We start from the raw sequence: 15,011 nt of genomic DNA on the forward strand, positions 1-15,011 counted from the left end.
TCTTGGACAACCCAAAAGTAAACAAGATTTGAACGAAATTAAAACACACACGTCACAGTACACCAGAGGTTCTCAAAGTGTGGTCCGCGACGCATTGCCTGGGGGTACGTGAAAAAGTTTGGCTTGCAAAGGTTTTTTTTATTATTATTATTATTTTTATTGCAATACAGTATTGGAAAACCCTACAATCTGAGTTTTATTGGAAAACCCTACAATCTGCTTTGATAAAAAAGTTATTCCATCAACATGTTTTTATGGAAGGTAAACATTATTTAGCTTCTCAGCAGAGAAAAGATAATTTAAAAATCAATCCTACATACTGCCAAGTAATGCCAAATGTGATAAAATTACTATCTTAATGATTTTAGAAAGAGTCCAAAAGCATATAACATTACAAATAGCTATAAGCCTATATGGTTTAATTTGTGTTGCGATTAAGGGGTCCTTGGAAAATGTTCTGCCCTTTGAGGGGTCATGGCCCCATAAAGTTTGATAACCCCTGCAGTACACCACCAATAAATCTTTAGAATGTTATCCTGATATTGAGTAGCCCTGCCCCTGCCAAAAAAGCATGCATATACAGTATACTGAATGTGCATGCATATACAGTATATCAACCTAATGTATTGCAATGTTAACCAAAAATATTTCACTGTTTCATAAATAGTGTGAATAGCAATGGGCTATACCCTTTTTTTCATTTAAGAATACCACATTGAACAGGTGCCATTCACCATTGCAGAGTAAATAAAATGTAACCACATTCTAAACATCATAATGCGATAAATTGAAATATTTCAAGAGCCGGATGGAAATATATGTATATATTTACTTAAATGGACAACCCAAAAGTGTGGATAAGTACATAAGATTTGAAAGAAATTAAAACAGACACGTCACAGTACACCACAGGTTCTCAAAGTGGGGTCCGTGACGCATTGCCTGGGGGAAAAAGTCTGGCTCATTGCCGTGAAAAAGTCTGGCTTCCAAAGGTTTTTATTTGGGATGCGATTACGGAAAGTATTCTGCTCTTTGATGGGACCCCTGGCCTGCAGTACATCACAAATAAATCACACTCTGATTGACTGAAATTGAGTAGCTCTGCCCCTGCCAAAAAAGGCCTTGAACAACTTTTATGTGTGTGGTATAAAAAGAATACAGTTCATGAACAGTTATAAGCGTATTACTTTAACCTTTAAACGCATGACATTAAGTTTAAATATACCAAACCATTCCCATCCTTCCTTATTTGGATCCTGCTTAGTTTGCAGATGGTCACAATATAAAGGACTTGGAGGATCCCAGAGGTCCACAGAGGCGAGGGGGTTCCAGTGCAAAGTAAGTTCTCATGCTGTGACTGCATGGCAAACTCTGATCTTCTCTGAAACATTGGAGAGATGGATTGGCTTGGCAGTGAAATCTGTTCAGTTTTTACTATTTGCATTTATATTTAATATATTGTCTGACCTCTTACTCCCATCATTTTAGACAATTTGACGGTTCTGCACATTTCACCTGGACCTGGGAAGAAAAAGTAAGTTGATCTGCTTTTTAACATACTATCAAGTAAAAGTAAACAAGCCAATCGGCTACCAAAGGTAATAAATGCCTATAGTTCAGAATTCCCCTACACAGTTCCCCAACCTTTCACAATCAAATAGGGTTGCATAGGTACCGGTATGCATATTTTCCACATTTGGTCCTTAAATCCAAATCTCTTGGCTGTACACACAGTCTTTGGCTGGACAGTTATCAACAAATCCGGTTTTGTAGCTTATTTTATTCATTTGCAAAGGGCACATTTCCCTTGACCATGCTTCAGTGCGGTTCTATGAAGACATCGCTTCAAATATAAAACATACTGTAAGAGAAGAGACAACACACCCAGCTTAAACATTTTTGACACCTACTTTCAGATCTGCTGATGTCTTTCTTCCTTTTTTGGACTTTTTGAAAAACACCACACTCCATACATCATGATGAAAGATAAAGACAATATATTAAATCCCCTAAATAATAATACAAGACACTTGTATTTATTTACTACACTACCCCACGCCTGTAGGGTGCATTTTGAATAGCAAGATACCCATGGTTTAATATGATTACCTGTTTCCCACATTAGATGAATTATAAATATTTACTGTTGCTCTTGACTCAACTGGATGTTTGTTTTTGCTTTTTGAAGTCACTGTGTATAAGGCAATACACAGTCACTACAAAAAGCAAAAACAAACATCCAGTTGTTAGTTTGTTTACTTATTTTTAGATATGCTATGTTGCAAGGATGAATTATGTTTCTTACAGTTAGTGGTTGTTATCTTGATTATATATTACATGTTCATGACTATTCTTCCAACAGTAAACCTTAACCATGGGCGACGGCGACATGGCCATATATGGCAAGGCTGCCATTTACCTCCGTAAGCCTGAGAAGGAGAGGCTTGAGGCCCAAACCATCCCCTTTGATGCAAAGTCAGCTTGTTATGTAGTTGACAAGGAGGAGTTGTACCTAAAGGCTAAAATCAAGAGTAAAGATGGTGGCAAAGTCACTGTTGAACTGCTTGAATCCAAGGAGGTATGTTAGCAAGGCTCTTAGTTCAGAAAATGATTGACTATTTCTATTAAACAGAAAGGTTCTTGACTGTATCTATATTGTCCATTTGTTTTAGGAACGAGTCCTCAAGGAGGAGGATGTCCACCCCATGAATCCACCCAAGTATGACAAGATTGAGGACATGGCCATGATGACCCACCTCAATGAAGCCTCTGTCCTGTATAACCTCAAAGAGCGTTACGCAGCATGGATGATCTACGTAAGCTTTATGCTTTCTCACAGATGAAAATCTAAAAATAAATCAGCTGTAAAACCAATCCCCCTTTTTTCCTCATTCTAGACCTACTCTGGACTTTTCTGTGCCACTGTGAACCCCTACAAGTGGCTCCCTGTGTATGACCAAGAAGTGGTGGAGGCCTACAGAGGCAAGAAGCGTATGGAGGCCCCACCCCACATTTTCTCTGTCTCTGACAATGCTTTTCAGTTCATGCTCCAAGGTAAGCGTTCAATTTAAAAGCCACTAAATAATAAGATTAAATTACATATTTTTTCATGAACTTATATTAAAAAAAGTCATTCGTCTAAAATTGCATTTGTCCCACAGACAGGGAGAACCAGTCTATTCTGATTACGTAAGTGTCAGTGCATGACTTAAAACTTTGCATTATCTTCTATCTTCTAAATTCTTATCTGAAAAATGTCAATATCTTATGTTTAATCTAGCGGAGAATCAGGTGCTGGCAAGACAGTGAACACCAAACGTGTCATTCAGTACTTTGCAACAATTGCAGTCGGTGGTGGTGACAAGAAAAAGGCGCCAGAGCCTGGAAAAATGCAGGTCAGAGCCCTTACATATTAATGTGCTAATTATCATAAAGCAACACAAACATTCTCTTCATAACAACATATTCCTTGAATGTTTCTTCCACTTGCAGGGCTCTCTTGAAGACCAGATTATTGCTGCTAACCCACTGTTGGAGGCTTATGGTAATGCCAAGACTGTGAGGAATGACAACTCTTCCCGTTTTGTAAGTTCATTTCTCATTTAAACTCTGGCCTCAGTTCTGTGGTTATTAATAAGATACAATGACTTAGGATATTATTTCGTCTAAAACAGGGAAAATTCATCAGAATTCACTTTAACGCAACTGGAAAACTGGCCAAAGCTGATATTGAGACTTGTGAGTATAATTATCCTGTGTATATCAACATTTTATATTATTGCTGCTTAATTTAAAGTTAAAATATGTTCCTCCCCACCTAAATAGACCTGCTGGAAAAGTCTAGAGTGACATTCCAGCTTCCTGATGAGAGAGGCTACCACATCTTCTTCCAGATGATGACCAACCACAAGCCTGAGCTAATTGGTAGGGTTATTATTTTCAACCAACAATCAAAAACATAACATGTTATTATTAATTTGTAACAAGAAATTATTGTTTTTCCCCTCTACAGAAATGGCCCTCATCACAAGCAACCCCTATGACTTCCCCATGTGCAGTCAGGGTCAGATCACTGTGGCCAGCATTGATGACAAAGAAGAGTTGGACGCCACAGATGTGAGATTTATTCCGAGTTTTTATTCTGGACAATGAATACAATGAGAATGACATTCTTAAAAACACTAATGATTAACAATAATGATGAGCTTAATTTGCATTTATTTATGTGATTGCAGGATGCCATTGACATCCTGGGTTTCACTGCAGAGGAGAAAGTCACCATTTACAAACTGACTGGTGCTGTGCTCCATCATGGCAATTTGAAATTTAAGCAGAAGCAGCGTGAGGAGCAGGCTGAGCCTGATGGCACTGAGGGTAGGTTTAAAAACTCTACTGAACTTGGGTCAGTTCTAGTGATAACTATGATGTAGTCTTATTTATTGAAGTAATTTCTTTAAAATATAGATCAGCATGTATATTAACTTCAAGTTGTATTTTTCCTCTGATTATAGTTATTAATATGTTATATGTACCTACAACAGAAGCCTGGAAATATATCTACTATGTCATTCATTAGATATGTTTTAGTGGCCTCTAAATTTAGGTTAAGAATGACTTTCCTGGGTAAAAAAAATTATAAAAATAACTCACTTAAATGCTTTGTTTTAAGATGCTGACAAAGTCGCTTACCTCCTGGGCCTGAACTCTGCTGATATGCTGAAGGCTCTGTGCTACCCAAGGGTGAAAGTCGGAACTGAGTATGTCACCAAGGGTCAGACTGTGGCACAGGTATCTCATATACAAGGTCAACTAATCACCACAGGGATTTTGTCATTGTTTGACAACATTTTTACTGCTGGTATTTTCTTTCTCGGGGTTCACACCCGTTATCATTGACAACATTTCAAAACTTTTCAAGGACCTTTAATGAAATCTCGCCTGAACTCTGAAAGAAAAGTTAATTACAACTTTTTCCATTACCTTTCTGTTATTCTATTATTTCTATGTCAATTCAAGTAGAGACTGCATCAGGCAAAACAAAACCATTATCCATGGAAGAGTACAATAACATAAATAATTTCATTAGACCTACATTCAACAAAATAAATATTTCTTGACTTTTACAGAACTTTCAGTGACTAGCCCTTTAAAACTTGTCCAGGATTTCCATGACAGTGGAAACCCTGCCTTTTCCCATCATAGTAAGTAAGTAGTAATTCTTACATATTGTTTTAGGTCAACAATGCAGTGTCAGCCTTGTGCAAGTCTATCTATGAAAGGATGTTCTTGTGGATGGTCATTCGTATCAACGAGATGCTGGACACCAAGAAGTCAAGTAACTTCTACATTGGTGTACTGGACATTGCTGGATTTGAGATTTTTGATGTGAGGACAACATTATAAGATTCTTCACTAACATTATTTGTTTCTAGTTACTTAAGGGTGCCACTCTCAATAATGTTTGAATATGTATCCAACACAGTACAACAGCATGGAGCAGCTGTGTATCAACTTCACCAATGAAAAACTGCAACAGTTCTTCAACCACACCATGTTTGTCCTGGAGCAAGAGGAGTACAAAAAAGAGGGCATTGTTTGGGCGTTCATTGACTTTGGCATGGACTTGGCTGCCTGCATTGAGTTGATTGAAAGGGTCAGTTTCAATCAATCCACATAGCACAGCGTTACAATTTTATAGTTTCATGATGTCCACTTTTATAACTAAGCAATCTTATTTTTCAACAGCCCATGGGTATCTTTGCCATCCTTGAAGAGGAGTGCATTGTCCCCAAGGCCTCTGACACCACTTTCAAGGAAAAGCTGTATGCCCAGCATCTTGGAAAGACAGCGGCCTTCGCGAAGCCCAAGCCTGCCAAAGGCAAGCAGGAGGCTCACTTTTCCATGGCCCACTATGCCGGCGTCGTGGACTACAATGTTACTGGATGGTTGGATAAGAACAAGGATCCACTGAATGACACTGTCGTGCAGCTGTACCAGAAGTCATCAGTCAAACTTTTGCCTGTCCTGTACCCACCTGTTGTTGAGGGTAATAACCTGTTGTCAAATAACCTCAGTCAAAAGGCTAATACACAAATAGTTGTTATATTAGATTCTATATAACTCATATATACGATTCATTATTTCTATGTCATCAGAGACTGGTGGTGCTAAGAAGGGTGGTAAGAAGAAGGGTGGCTCCATGCAGACTGTGTCCTCACAGTTCAGGGTATGTGTTTTAATATCAAGAGGAAAATGATCAATCAATCAATAATTGTCCCAGCACAATTAACTTTATGATTAAAATTGTATACATTATTGCCTCAACAGGAGAACTTGGGTAAACTGATGACCAACCTGAGGGCCACCCATCCTCACTTTGTGCGTTGCCTGATTCCAAATGAAATTAAGAAACCAGGTAAAGGGCTTTTAGTAAATTAAGACATTTCCATTATTCATCACCTTGTATTTGCTTGACAATTTTACATCTCTGTATATTCACAGGTTATATGCAGAACTTCCTGGTCATCCACCAGCTCAGGTGTAATGGTGTACTGGAGGGTATCAGAATCTGTAGAAAGGGTTTCCCAAGCAGAATCATGTATGCTGACTTCAAGCAGAGGTAAACATACAACAATAACTTATAATGCATATATGAAGTGTGTATTATATGGGTAAAATAATGTTTTTCTTATTATTGACAACAGATACAAAGTACTGAATGCCAGTGTTATTCCTGAGGGTCAGTTCATTGATAACAAGAAGGCTGCTGAGAAGCTCTTGGGATCCATCGATGTTAATCACGATGAGTACAAGTTTGGACACACTAAGGTGGAGAATGTTTCTATCTTATATCTTTTATTATGGATAAATATTGAATTACATACAGTGTGTCCATTTCTGCCTTCAGTCACACACCTCATCATTTTTTGTTCTTCACTTTTAGGTGTTCTTCAAAGCTGGTCTGCTTGGTGTCCTTGAGGAAATGAGAGATGAGAAACTGCTTGCCCTGGTCACAATGACTCAGGCTCTGTGCCGTGCATACCTGATGAGGAGGGAGTTTGTCGCGATGATGGAAAGGAGGTAATGTGTGATGTATTTGGTGGAATCACACTCAACGAAATGATCTGCCATAAAACATAGCATTGCAGGTTTTTTAATTGTAACACAATAGGTTGTGTTGAATGAATTGCCAATCTCTTATAAATTAAAATACAAACTTACAGAACAGAGATAATTTCCTTCAACACAGATGTATATAAAAGACTGGACTAATCACTGTCAATGTTTAACAGAATCCCTCTGATCTATTCAGTAAGCTTCAACACGGTTTAATCAACAAATCAATCTCTTTTACAGAGATGCAATCTTCACTATCCAGATGAATATCCGCTCATTCATTAATGTGAAGCACTGGCCATGGATGAAGGTGTACTACAAGATCAAGCCTCTGCTTCAGAGTGCTGAAACTGAGAAGGAGCTGGTTGCCCTGAAGGAGGAACATGCAAAACTCAAAGACATGTTTGCAAAGGTTGATGCCAAGAAGAAGGACCTTGAGGAGAAGATGGTGTCTATTGTGCAAGAGAGGAATGACCTACATCTGCAAATGGCATCTGTAAGTGTATAACTGTACAACGGGTAACCATTCTTCACATCATTGCAATACTCAAATCACTGTCTGAGAATTATGTTTTCAATACAAATCAGATTTCATCCTTTTATCTTGTATTTACTGTAGAGCAATGAGACTATCAATGATGCTGAAGAGAGGTGTGAAGGTCTGATCAAGAATAAGATCCAGCTTGAAGCCAAACTCAAGGAGACAACCGAGAGACTGGAGGATGAAGAGGAAATCAATGCTGAGCTGACTGCCAAGAAGAGGAAACTGGAGGATGAGTGCTCTGAGCTCAAGAAGGACATTGATGATCTGGAGCTGACCTTGGCCAAAGTGGAGAAGGAGAAACATGCCACTGAGAACAAGGTTTATATTCTTAAAAAAAAAAGAAAAATGTTTTATTTTCAAAAAGTCTTTGTTACGTTTACTGGATATTGATATAAAATATTCTTTGTGTAGGTCAAGAACCTGACAGAGGAGATGGCCTCTCAGGATGAGGCCATTGCTAAGCTGACAAAAGAGAAGAAAGCCCTCCAAGAGGCCCATCAGCAGACTCTTGATGATCTCCAGGCAGAGGAAGACAAAGTCAACACTCTGACCAAGGCCAAGACTAAGCTTGAACAGCAAGTGGATGATGTGAGTTAAGGGCCTGTCTGTGTAAAGAAATGCACATATATCATTGTGCTACTTAATTACTTTTTTGCTATGTATCTGCAGCTTGAGGGTTCCCTGGAGCAAGAAAAGAAGCTCCGCATGGACCTTGAGAGAGCCAAGAGAAAGCTTGAGGGTGACCTGAAACTGTCCCAGGAGAATGTCATGGATCTGGAGAATGACAAGCAGCAGACTGATGAGAAGCTGAAGAAGTAATGTAGAATTCTATTAGCAACTACTTACAACTGTACTCCTTTTTAAGTCCTTTTTTGGTTTAAGCAGCCGTTAACAACTATTTTAATTTACAATTATCCAGGAAGGACTTTGAAACGAGCCAGCTCCTTAGCAAGATTGAGGATGAACAATCATTGGGTGCTCAGCTCCAGAAAAAGATCAAGGAGCTTCAGGTTTGTTTAACATCTTCAATAACGAATAGTGTTAACTGTCATCTGCCTGTTCATTCTTAGTATCATTGTTTTCTTTTCAAAAACCAATAGGCCCGCATTGAAGAATTGGAAGAAGAGATTGAGGCTGAGCGTTCAGCTCGTGCTAAGGTTGAGAAGCAGAGAGCTGATCTCGCCAGGGAACTTGAGGAGATCAGTGAGAGGCTTGAGGAGGCTGGTGGTGCCACTGCTGCTCAAATTGAGATGAACAAGAAGCGTGAGGCTGAGTTCCAGAAGCTGCGTCGAGACCTTGAAGAGTCCACTCTGCAGCATGAAGCCACTGCTGCAGCTCTCCGTAAGAAGCAGGCTGATAGCGTGGCCGAGCTGGGAGAGCAGATCGACAACCTCCAGCGTGTCAAGCAGAAGCTTGAGAAGGAGAAGAGTGAATACAAGATGGAGATTGATGATCTTTCCAGCAATATGGAGGGAGTCGCTAAAGCTAAGGTTTGTGTCATGTAAACTTTAGTGCTCTAGCTGACTAACTACCCATACTGCAAACAGTGATACAAAACTTACATATTCTTGTACGTTTTGTATTAAATGTTGTCCAGTAAAATTGTAATAAGTGCCATAAACATTTTCTGACTTTTGTTTTGCTTGTTAATTTTACCTTCTCAAACAGGGAAATCTTGAGAAGATGTGCCGTACCCTTGAGGACCAACTCAGTGAAATCAAGGCCAAGAGTGATGAGGGTGCGCGCCAGGTCAACGACCTCAGTGCTCAGAGAGCCAGACTTACAACTGAAAATGGTGAACTCGGCCGCCAGGTTGAGGAGAAAGATGCTCTTGTGTCTCAACTGAGTAGAAGCAAACAGGCTTTCACTCAGCAAATTGAGGAGCTGAAGAGGCTAAATGAGGAGGAAGTCAAGGTACTAATACCCGTGAATGACATGAAGAAATTGGAGTACATAACCCACATTCAGTGAAGCCCCAAATGAACACCATTCATTGTTCACAAACAGGCCAAGAATGCCCTGGCCCACGGTGTTCAGTCTGCACGCCACGACTGTGACCTTCTTAGGGAGCAGTTTGAGGAGGAGCAGGAGGCAAAGGCTGAGCTGCAGCGTGGCATGTCCAAGGCCAACAGCGAGGTTGCACAGTGGAGGAGCAAGTACGAAACTGATGCCATCCAGCGCACTGAAGAGCTTGAGGAGTCCAAGTACGTACCAACACATAAAATGTGGTTGTTTTTTTTTGTATGTTTTCTACTAAAACCTGTCCACATCCTCTAAATTAAATTGGTTGCATAATCAGGAAAAAGCTTGCCCAGCGTCTACAGGAGGCTGAGGAACAAATTGAGGCCATCAACTCCAAGTGTGCTTCTCTGGATAAAACCAAGCAGAGACTCCAGGGTGAGGTTGAGGACCTCATGGTTGATGTGGAGAGAGCCAATGGTCTGGCTGCCAACCTTGACAAGAAGCAGAGAAACTTTGACAAGGTTGTACATCTATCTGGAATTTGTGTGATGTTGTAGGACAAACTAGCCTTCATACTGTATATCATATTATAAGGATATGGATTTTCGGTAGCAGTGTCTTACGTATATGTGAAATTAACCCAAGGCACAAACTGTTTTTCAAAGGTCTTGGCAGAATGGAAGCAGAAATATGAGGAAGGTCAGGCAGAGCTGGAGGGTGCCCAGAAAGAGGCTCGCTCTCTCAGCACTGAGATGTTCAAGATGAAGAACTCCTATGAGGAGGCCCTTGACCACCTGGAGACTCTTAAGAGGGAGAACAAGAATCTCCAACGTAAGTCAAGATGGCCGTAAAATACTTCCAAATCAAAGCTTGTGAAGAGAAGCTAAAAACAAAATGTTTTATCCTGGAACAAATCAATAGTACCAATTGGTAGATGCTGACTTTGTGTTAAGGGTTTTAAATGTCTTGTTGCAGAGGAGATCTCTGACCTGACGGAGCAGCTTGGTGAGACTGGAAAGAGCATTCATGAGCTGGAGAAGGCCAAGAAGACTGTTGAGACTGAGAAGGCTGAGATCCAGACTGCCCTGGAAGAGGCTGAGGTACAAATACCAAATCCAACAGGATGGAGTAGAGAGATTCAATAGGACATCTTAATAAATTAAGGAATTGGTCAGATCTTAAAATGCTATGTTTTACACTCTATTTAAAAATAGGGAACTCTTGAGCATGAGGAGTCCAAGATTCTCCGTGTCCAGCTTGAGTTGAACCAGGTCAAGGGTGAGGTTGACCGGAAGCTTGCAGAGAAGGATGAGGAGATGGAGCAGATTAAGAGGAATAGCCAGAGGGTGACTGACTCCATGCAGAGCACCCTGGACTCTGAGGTCAGGAGCAGGAATGATGCCATGAGAATCAAGAAGAAGATGGAGGGAGACCTTAATGAGATGGAGATTCAGCTGAGCCACGCCAACCGCCAGGCTGCTGAGGCCCAGAAAAATCTGAGGACCGTCCAGGGTCAGCTCAAGGTCAGCAGTATAAATATTAAGTGTTTTGATATTACAGTGCTCACAACAAAGAAGGTTAGCAAACACCATACATTTCTCTGTCAACCAGGATGCTCAACTGCACCTTGATGATGCTGTCAGAGGACAGGAAGACATGAAGGAGCAGGCTGCCATGGTGGAGCGCAGGAACGGCCTTATGGTGGCTGAGATTGAGGAGCTTAGAGCTGCCCTGGAGCAGACAGAGAGAGGCCGCAAAGTGGCTGAGCAGGAGCTGGTTGATGCCAGTGAGCGTGTTGGCCTCCTCCACTCCCAGGTAGAGAATAAAAAAAGTTTGTTTAAACCGATACATAAAACAAACTGTTCCAGCATTCAAAATATGACTGATGTTGTTTCTTTTCCCTCCCTAGAACACCAGTCTGCTGAACACCAAGAAGAAGCTTGAGACGGACTTCCTTCAGGTCCAAGGTGAAGTTGATGACATCGTCCAGGAGGCAAGAAATGCTGAGGACAAGGCCAAGAAAGCCATCACTGATGTAAGTTTTTTTCTAAAACAAAGGATTATATTTTAAAGTACTGTTATTTCTATTATTTAAAAAAAAAACTTTCCATCATATAGGCTGCCATGATGGCAGAGGAGCTGAAGAAGGAACAGGACACCAGTTCTCATCTGGAGAGGATGAAGAAGAACCTGGAAGTCACGGTCAAGGATCTGCAGCACCGCCTGGATGAGGCCGAGAATCTGGCCATGAAGGGTGGCAAGAAACAGCTCCAGAAACTGGAGTCCAGGGTAGGTAACAAAATATGACTCTGGATGAATATGTTTAATTTATCATAACAAAACTGGGGTCAGTATCTTAAATGGGAATATTTGTTTTAAGGTTCGTGAACTGGAAGGTGAGGTTGAGGCTGAACAGAGACGTGGTGTTGATGCTGTCAAGGGAGTCCGCAAATACGAGAGGAGGGTGAAGGAGCTCACCTACCAGGTAAGAAAGCTCTCCTCTTTCTATAGAACTGCATGCAAAATGTAAGAGGGGAGGACATTCCTGGACAAACTTTTTTCTCTTTAGACTGAGGAGGACAAGAAGAACGTCACCAGACTGCAGGATCTGGTTGACAAGCTGCAGATGAAGGTCAAGGCCTACAAGAGGCAGGCTGAGGAAGCTGTGAGTATTTTTCCGCCTTTGCTAAAAAGGAAAATATTTGCTACTTTACGTTTACTGTTGTTTAATTTTTCTTTTTAAATTGCACTCAATTTCATTTACAACAGGAGGAACAGGCCAATACTCACCTGTCCAAGTGCAGGAAGGTGCAGAATGAGCTGGAGGAGGCTGAGGAGCGTGCTGACATTGCTGAGACCCAAGTCAACAAGCTCAGGGCCAAGGGCCGCGATAGCGGAAAGGTGAGATAATGTTTTATGAAATTAAAGAAATATTATTATTTCACAAATAACTTTGAAAATGTAAGTGTCATTGATTTTTATTTACCATTTAGTTAACTCATTTTATTTGTTCTCTTTTAAAGGGCAAAGATGCTGCAGAATAAACTGTCTGAATCCATGACACTTTCATCTGGATTAAAAATCCTGGTTAATGTGACTTTCCTAACAATGCATACTACTTAATAAATATTAATTTGACTTCATATTTTTTGTCTTTAATGGCTCATTCATAAACTTTAGTCAGGAGGTTGACTTTTCTATGACTTTATAACTGGACTGTAGCTTTTTTCTATAGGAGACTGCCTCTATCTTACCAACCGGTTTTATCATTCACAATCATTCTACAGATCTCACGGTTCTTGGTACTTATGTGAGACTAATTTAGCTGTTGAGCTACATCAGAATTATAACACATCAGAGAAGGTCTGCTAACGTCCAACCTAAAGATCATATTTTGCATACTGAACTAGAAGGGCTTTATCCTTAACTGCATGTCAATCGCAGGGATCACATTTGAGGGATTTGAACAAATTTAATTTCAAATTTACAGTTCTGATAATTAACCATCTCTTAACTAACTATGTTTTTGTTTGGCTCTTCCATCCCATTGGGTTTTCTCCAATCCACATCGCTAAGTTGGATTTGATAATGTCCTCAACATGTTCAATAACCAACACACTGCATGTAACTATCATGCAGATATGTCTTCAAAAGATAAGAGGCAATGTGTTAAAGGGGACTTCTTCAACATCACAGAGTCAGCTTGCCAAAAATAAAGTATTAAAAGATTGTTGATAGACCTCCACTTTTAATTGAAGGAGCAAGATTGCTAGGGTTATGCATGTATTGCAAAGGGCTTTGCTTTGTACAGGATTTAAGAGCAGGATCATAGAAAGGGGTAGAGAATAATCCAAAACGTTTTACTATCAGAGTTTGGTACACAGGAAGGCAGTCCAGAAACAAGCAAGCAAATAAAAAAGGGGGCAGGCAACGTCAGGGTTTGGTGTGGGATTGGGTCGAGGTTCCGTTCCGTTCCATCCATAATCCAGGAGAGAAGAAACAAAGGCTGAATCGGTTGGACAGGCAGAGGTCGGCAACACTAGGTAATCATTAAACATGGGGAAATCGCTGGAACGCTATAGACACTGAGAAACTAGGACGAACTGGCAACGAGAAAACAGAAACACACAGACTATATACACAAGATGATGAAAACAAATGCAGACAATCAACAAGGCAGGGAACCTACACAAGGGCAGGGTGTGAGGTGAGCTCTCCTTCACAGGCTTTACTCTATTGCAAGGTTGGGAGCCCGTCTTCGGTCAGCCATATTCTTTCCCCGGGCTGAGCTTCTTAGGAGCACCTCACAGTCCCTACTCCTGATGCAGCGGCATCGGCGGATGAATCTCTAGGGCGGGGAAAAGAGGCGGATGGTAGCCATAGACACACTAAAATAGAAGAAAAGCTGGTAGATGAACTGGGTAGGATGCGAAAATTCTACCCAAATGAGATGTTTGCTCCAGGTGGCTGGATTCTGGGAAACAAGGCACCGTAGGCAGTTCTCCAGTTCCTGATTCAGCCGCCGTTGCCTCCACAGTCCCCTTGACGGAAGGTAGTTTGCACGTGGGAATGAAATTGACGATCTAGGAAAATCTGTCGACAGTTAAAATGGTAGAGTAACCTTGAGAGGGAGGTAACCCAGTGACAAACTCCAGATATACAGTACTGTGCAAAAGTTTTAGGCAGGTGTGAAAAAATGCTATGAACTAAGAATGCTTTGAAAAATGTAAACAATAAATGTTTATTTTTTATCCATTTACATGGTAAGACTGAGCACAGCAACAAGACACAACGTAGTTATACTGCATCAGCAGGGTCTCTCCCAGACAAAGTTTTCAAAGCAGACAGGGGTTTCAAAATGTGCAGTTCAAGCTCTTTTGAAGAAGACGTTGAGGATCGTAGACGCAGTGGTCAGCCAAGGAAACTTAATGCAGCTGATGAAAAACACATCAAGCCTATTTACCTTTGACATCAGAAGATTTCAAGCAGTGGCATCAGCTCAGAACTGGCAGAAACCAGTGGTACCCAGGTACAGACATTTACTGTCCGGGGAAGTCTGGCCAGAAGTGGTCTTCATGGAAGAGTTGCAGCCAAAAAGCTCTACCCCGACAAGGAAACAAGGCCAAGTGACTGAACTAAGCACGAAAACATAGAAACTGGGGTGCAGAAACATGGCAGAAGGTGCTCTGGACTGATGAGTCAAAATTAGAAATATTTTGCTGTAGAAGAAGGCAGTTTGTTCGCCGAAGGGCTGGAGAGAGGTACAATAATGAGAGTCTGCAGGCAACAGTGAAGCATGGTAGAGGTTCCTTTCCAGTTTGGGGCTGCATTTCTGCAAGTGGAGTTGGAGATTTGGTCAGGATGAATAGTGTCCTCAATGCTGAGAAAT

General features: G+C 40.9%; 1 protein-coding gene across 1 annotated transcript; it reads left to right on the plus strand.

Moving 5' to 3' along the window:
• The first annotated feature begins 1,491 nt into the window (after positions 1-1,491).
• LOC308382166 (myosin heavy chain, fast skeletal muscle-like) lies at positions 1,492-12,730 on the plus strand. The gene is made up of 39 exons (XM_080859850.1): positions 1,492-1,534; positions 2,363-2,578; positions 2,673-2,816; positions 2,898-3,054; positions 3,162-3,189; positions 3,281-3,395; positions 3,493-3,585; positions 3,675-3,738; positions 3,826-3,924; positions 4,013-4,116; positions 4,236-4,374; positions 4,670-4,788; positions 5,236-5,385; positions 5,483-5,653; positions 5,746-6,046; positions 6,156-6,226; positions 6,328-6,415; positions 6,502-6,619; positions 6,705-6,828; positions 6,944-7,080; positions 7,357-7,612; positions 7,736-7,978; positions 8,072-8,248; positions 8,330-8,475; positions 8,580-8,670; positions 8,761-9,150; positions 9,329-9,574; positions 9,668-9,864; positions 9,960-10,143; positions 10,288-10,453; positions 10,598-10,722; positions 10,837-11,145; positions 11,234-11,437; positions 11,532-11,657; positions 11,741-11,911; positions 12,003-12,107; positions 12,192-12,287; positions 12,392-12,523; positions 12,646-12,730. Exons 2-39 carry the CDS (start codon positions 2,375-2,377, stop codon positions 12,664-12,666), a joined length of 5,811 nt encoding a protein of 1,936 aa, XP_080715976.1. The 5' UTR covers positions 1,492-1,534; positions 2,363-2,374; the 3' UTR covers positions 12,667-12,730.
• Positions 12,731-15,011: the final 2,281 nt, after the last annotated feature.

The sequence above is a fragment of the Sprattus sprattus genome, assembly GCF_963457725.1.
Source record: "Sprattus sprattus genome assembly, chromosome: 21".
Lineage (NCBI taxonomy): Eukaryota > Metazoa > Chordata > Actinopteri > Clupeiformes > Clupeidae > Sprattus > Sprattus sprattus.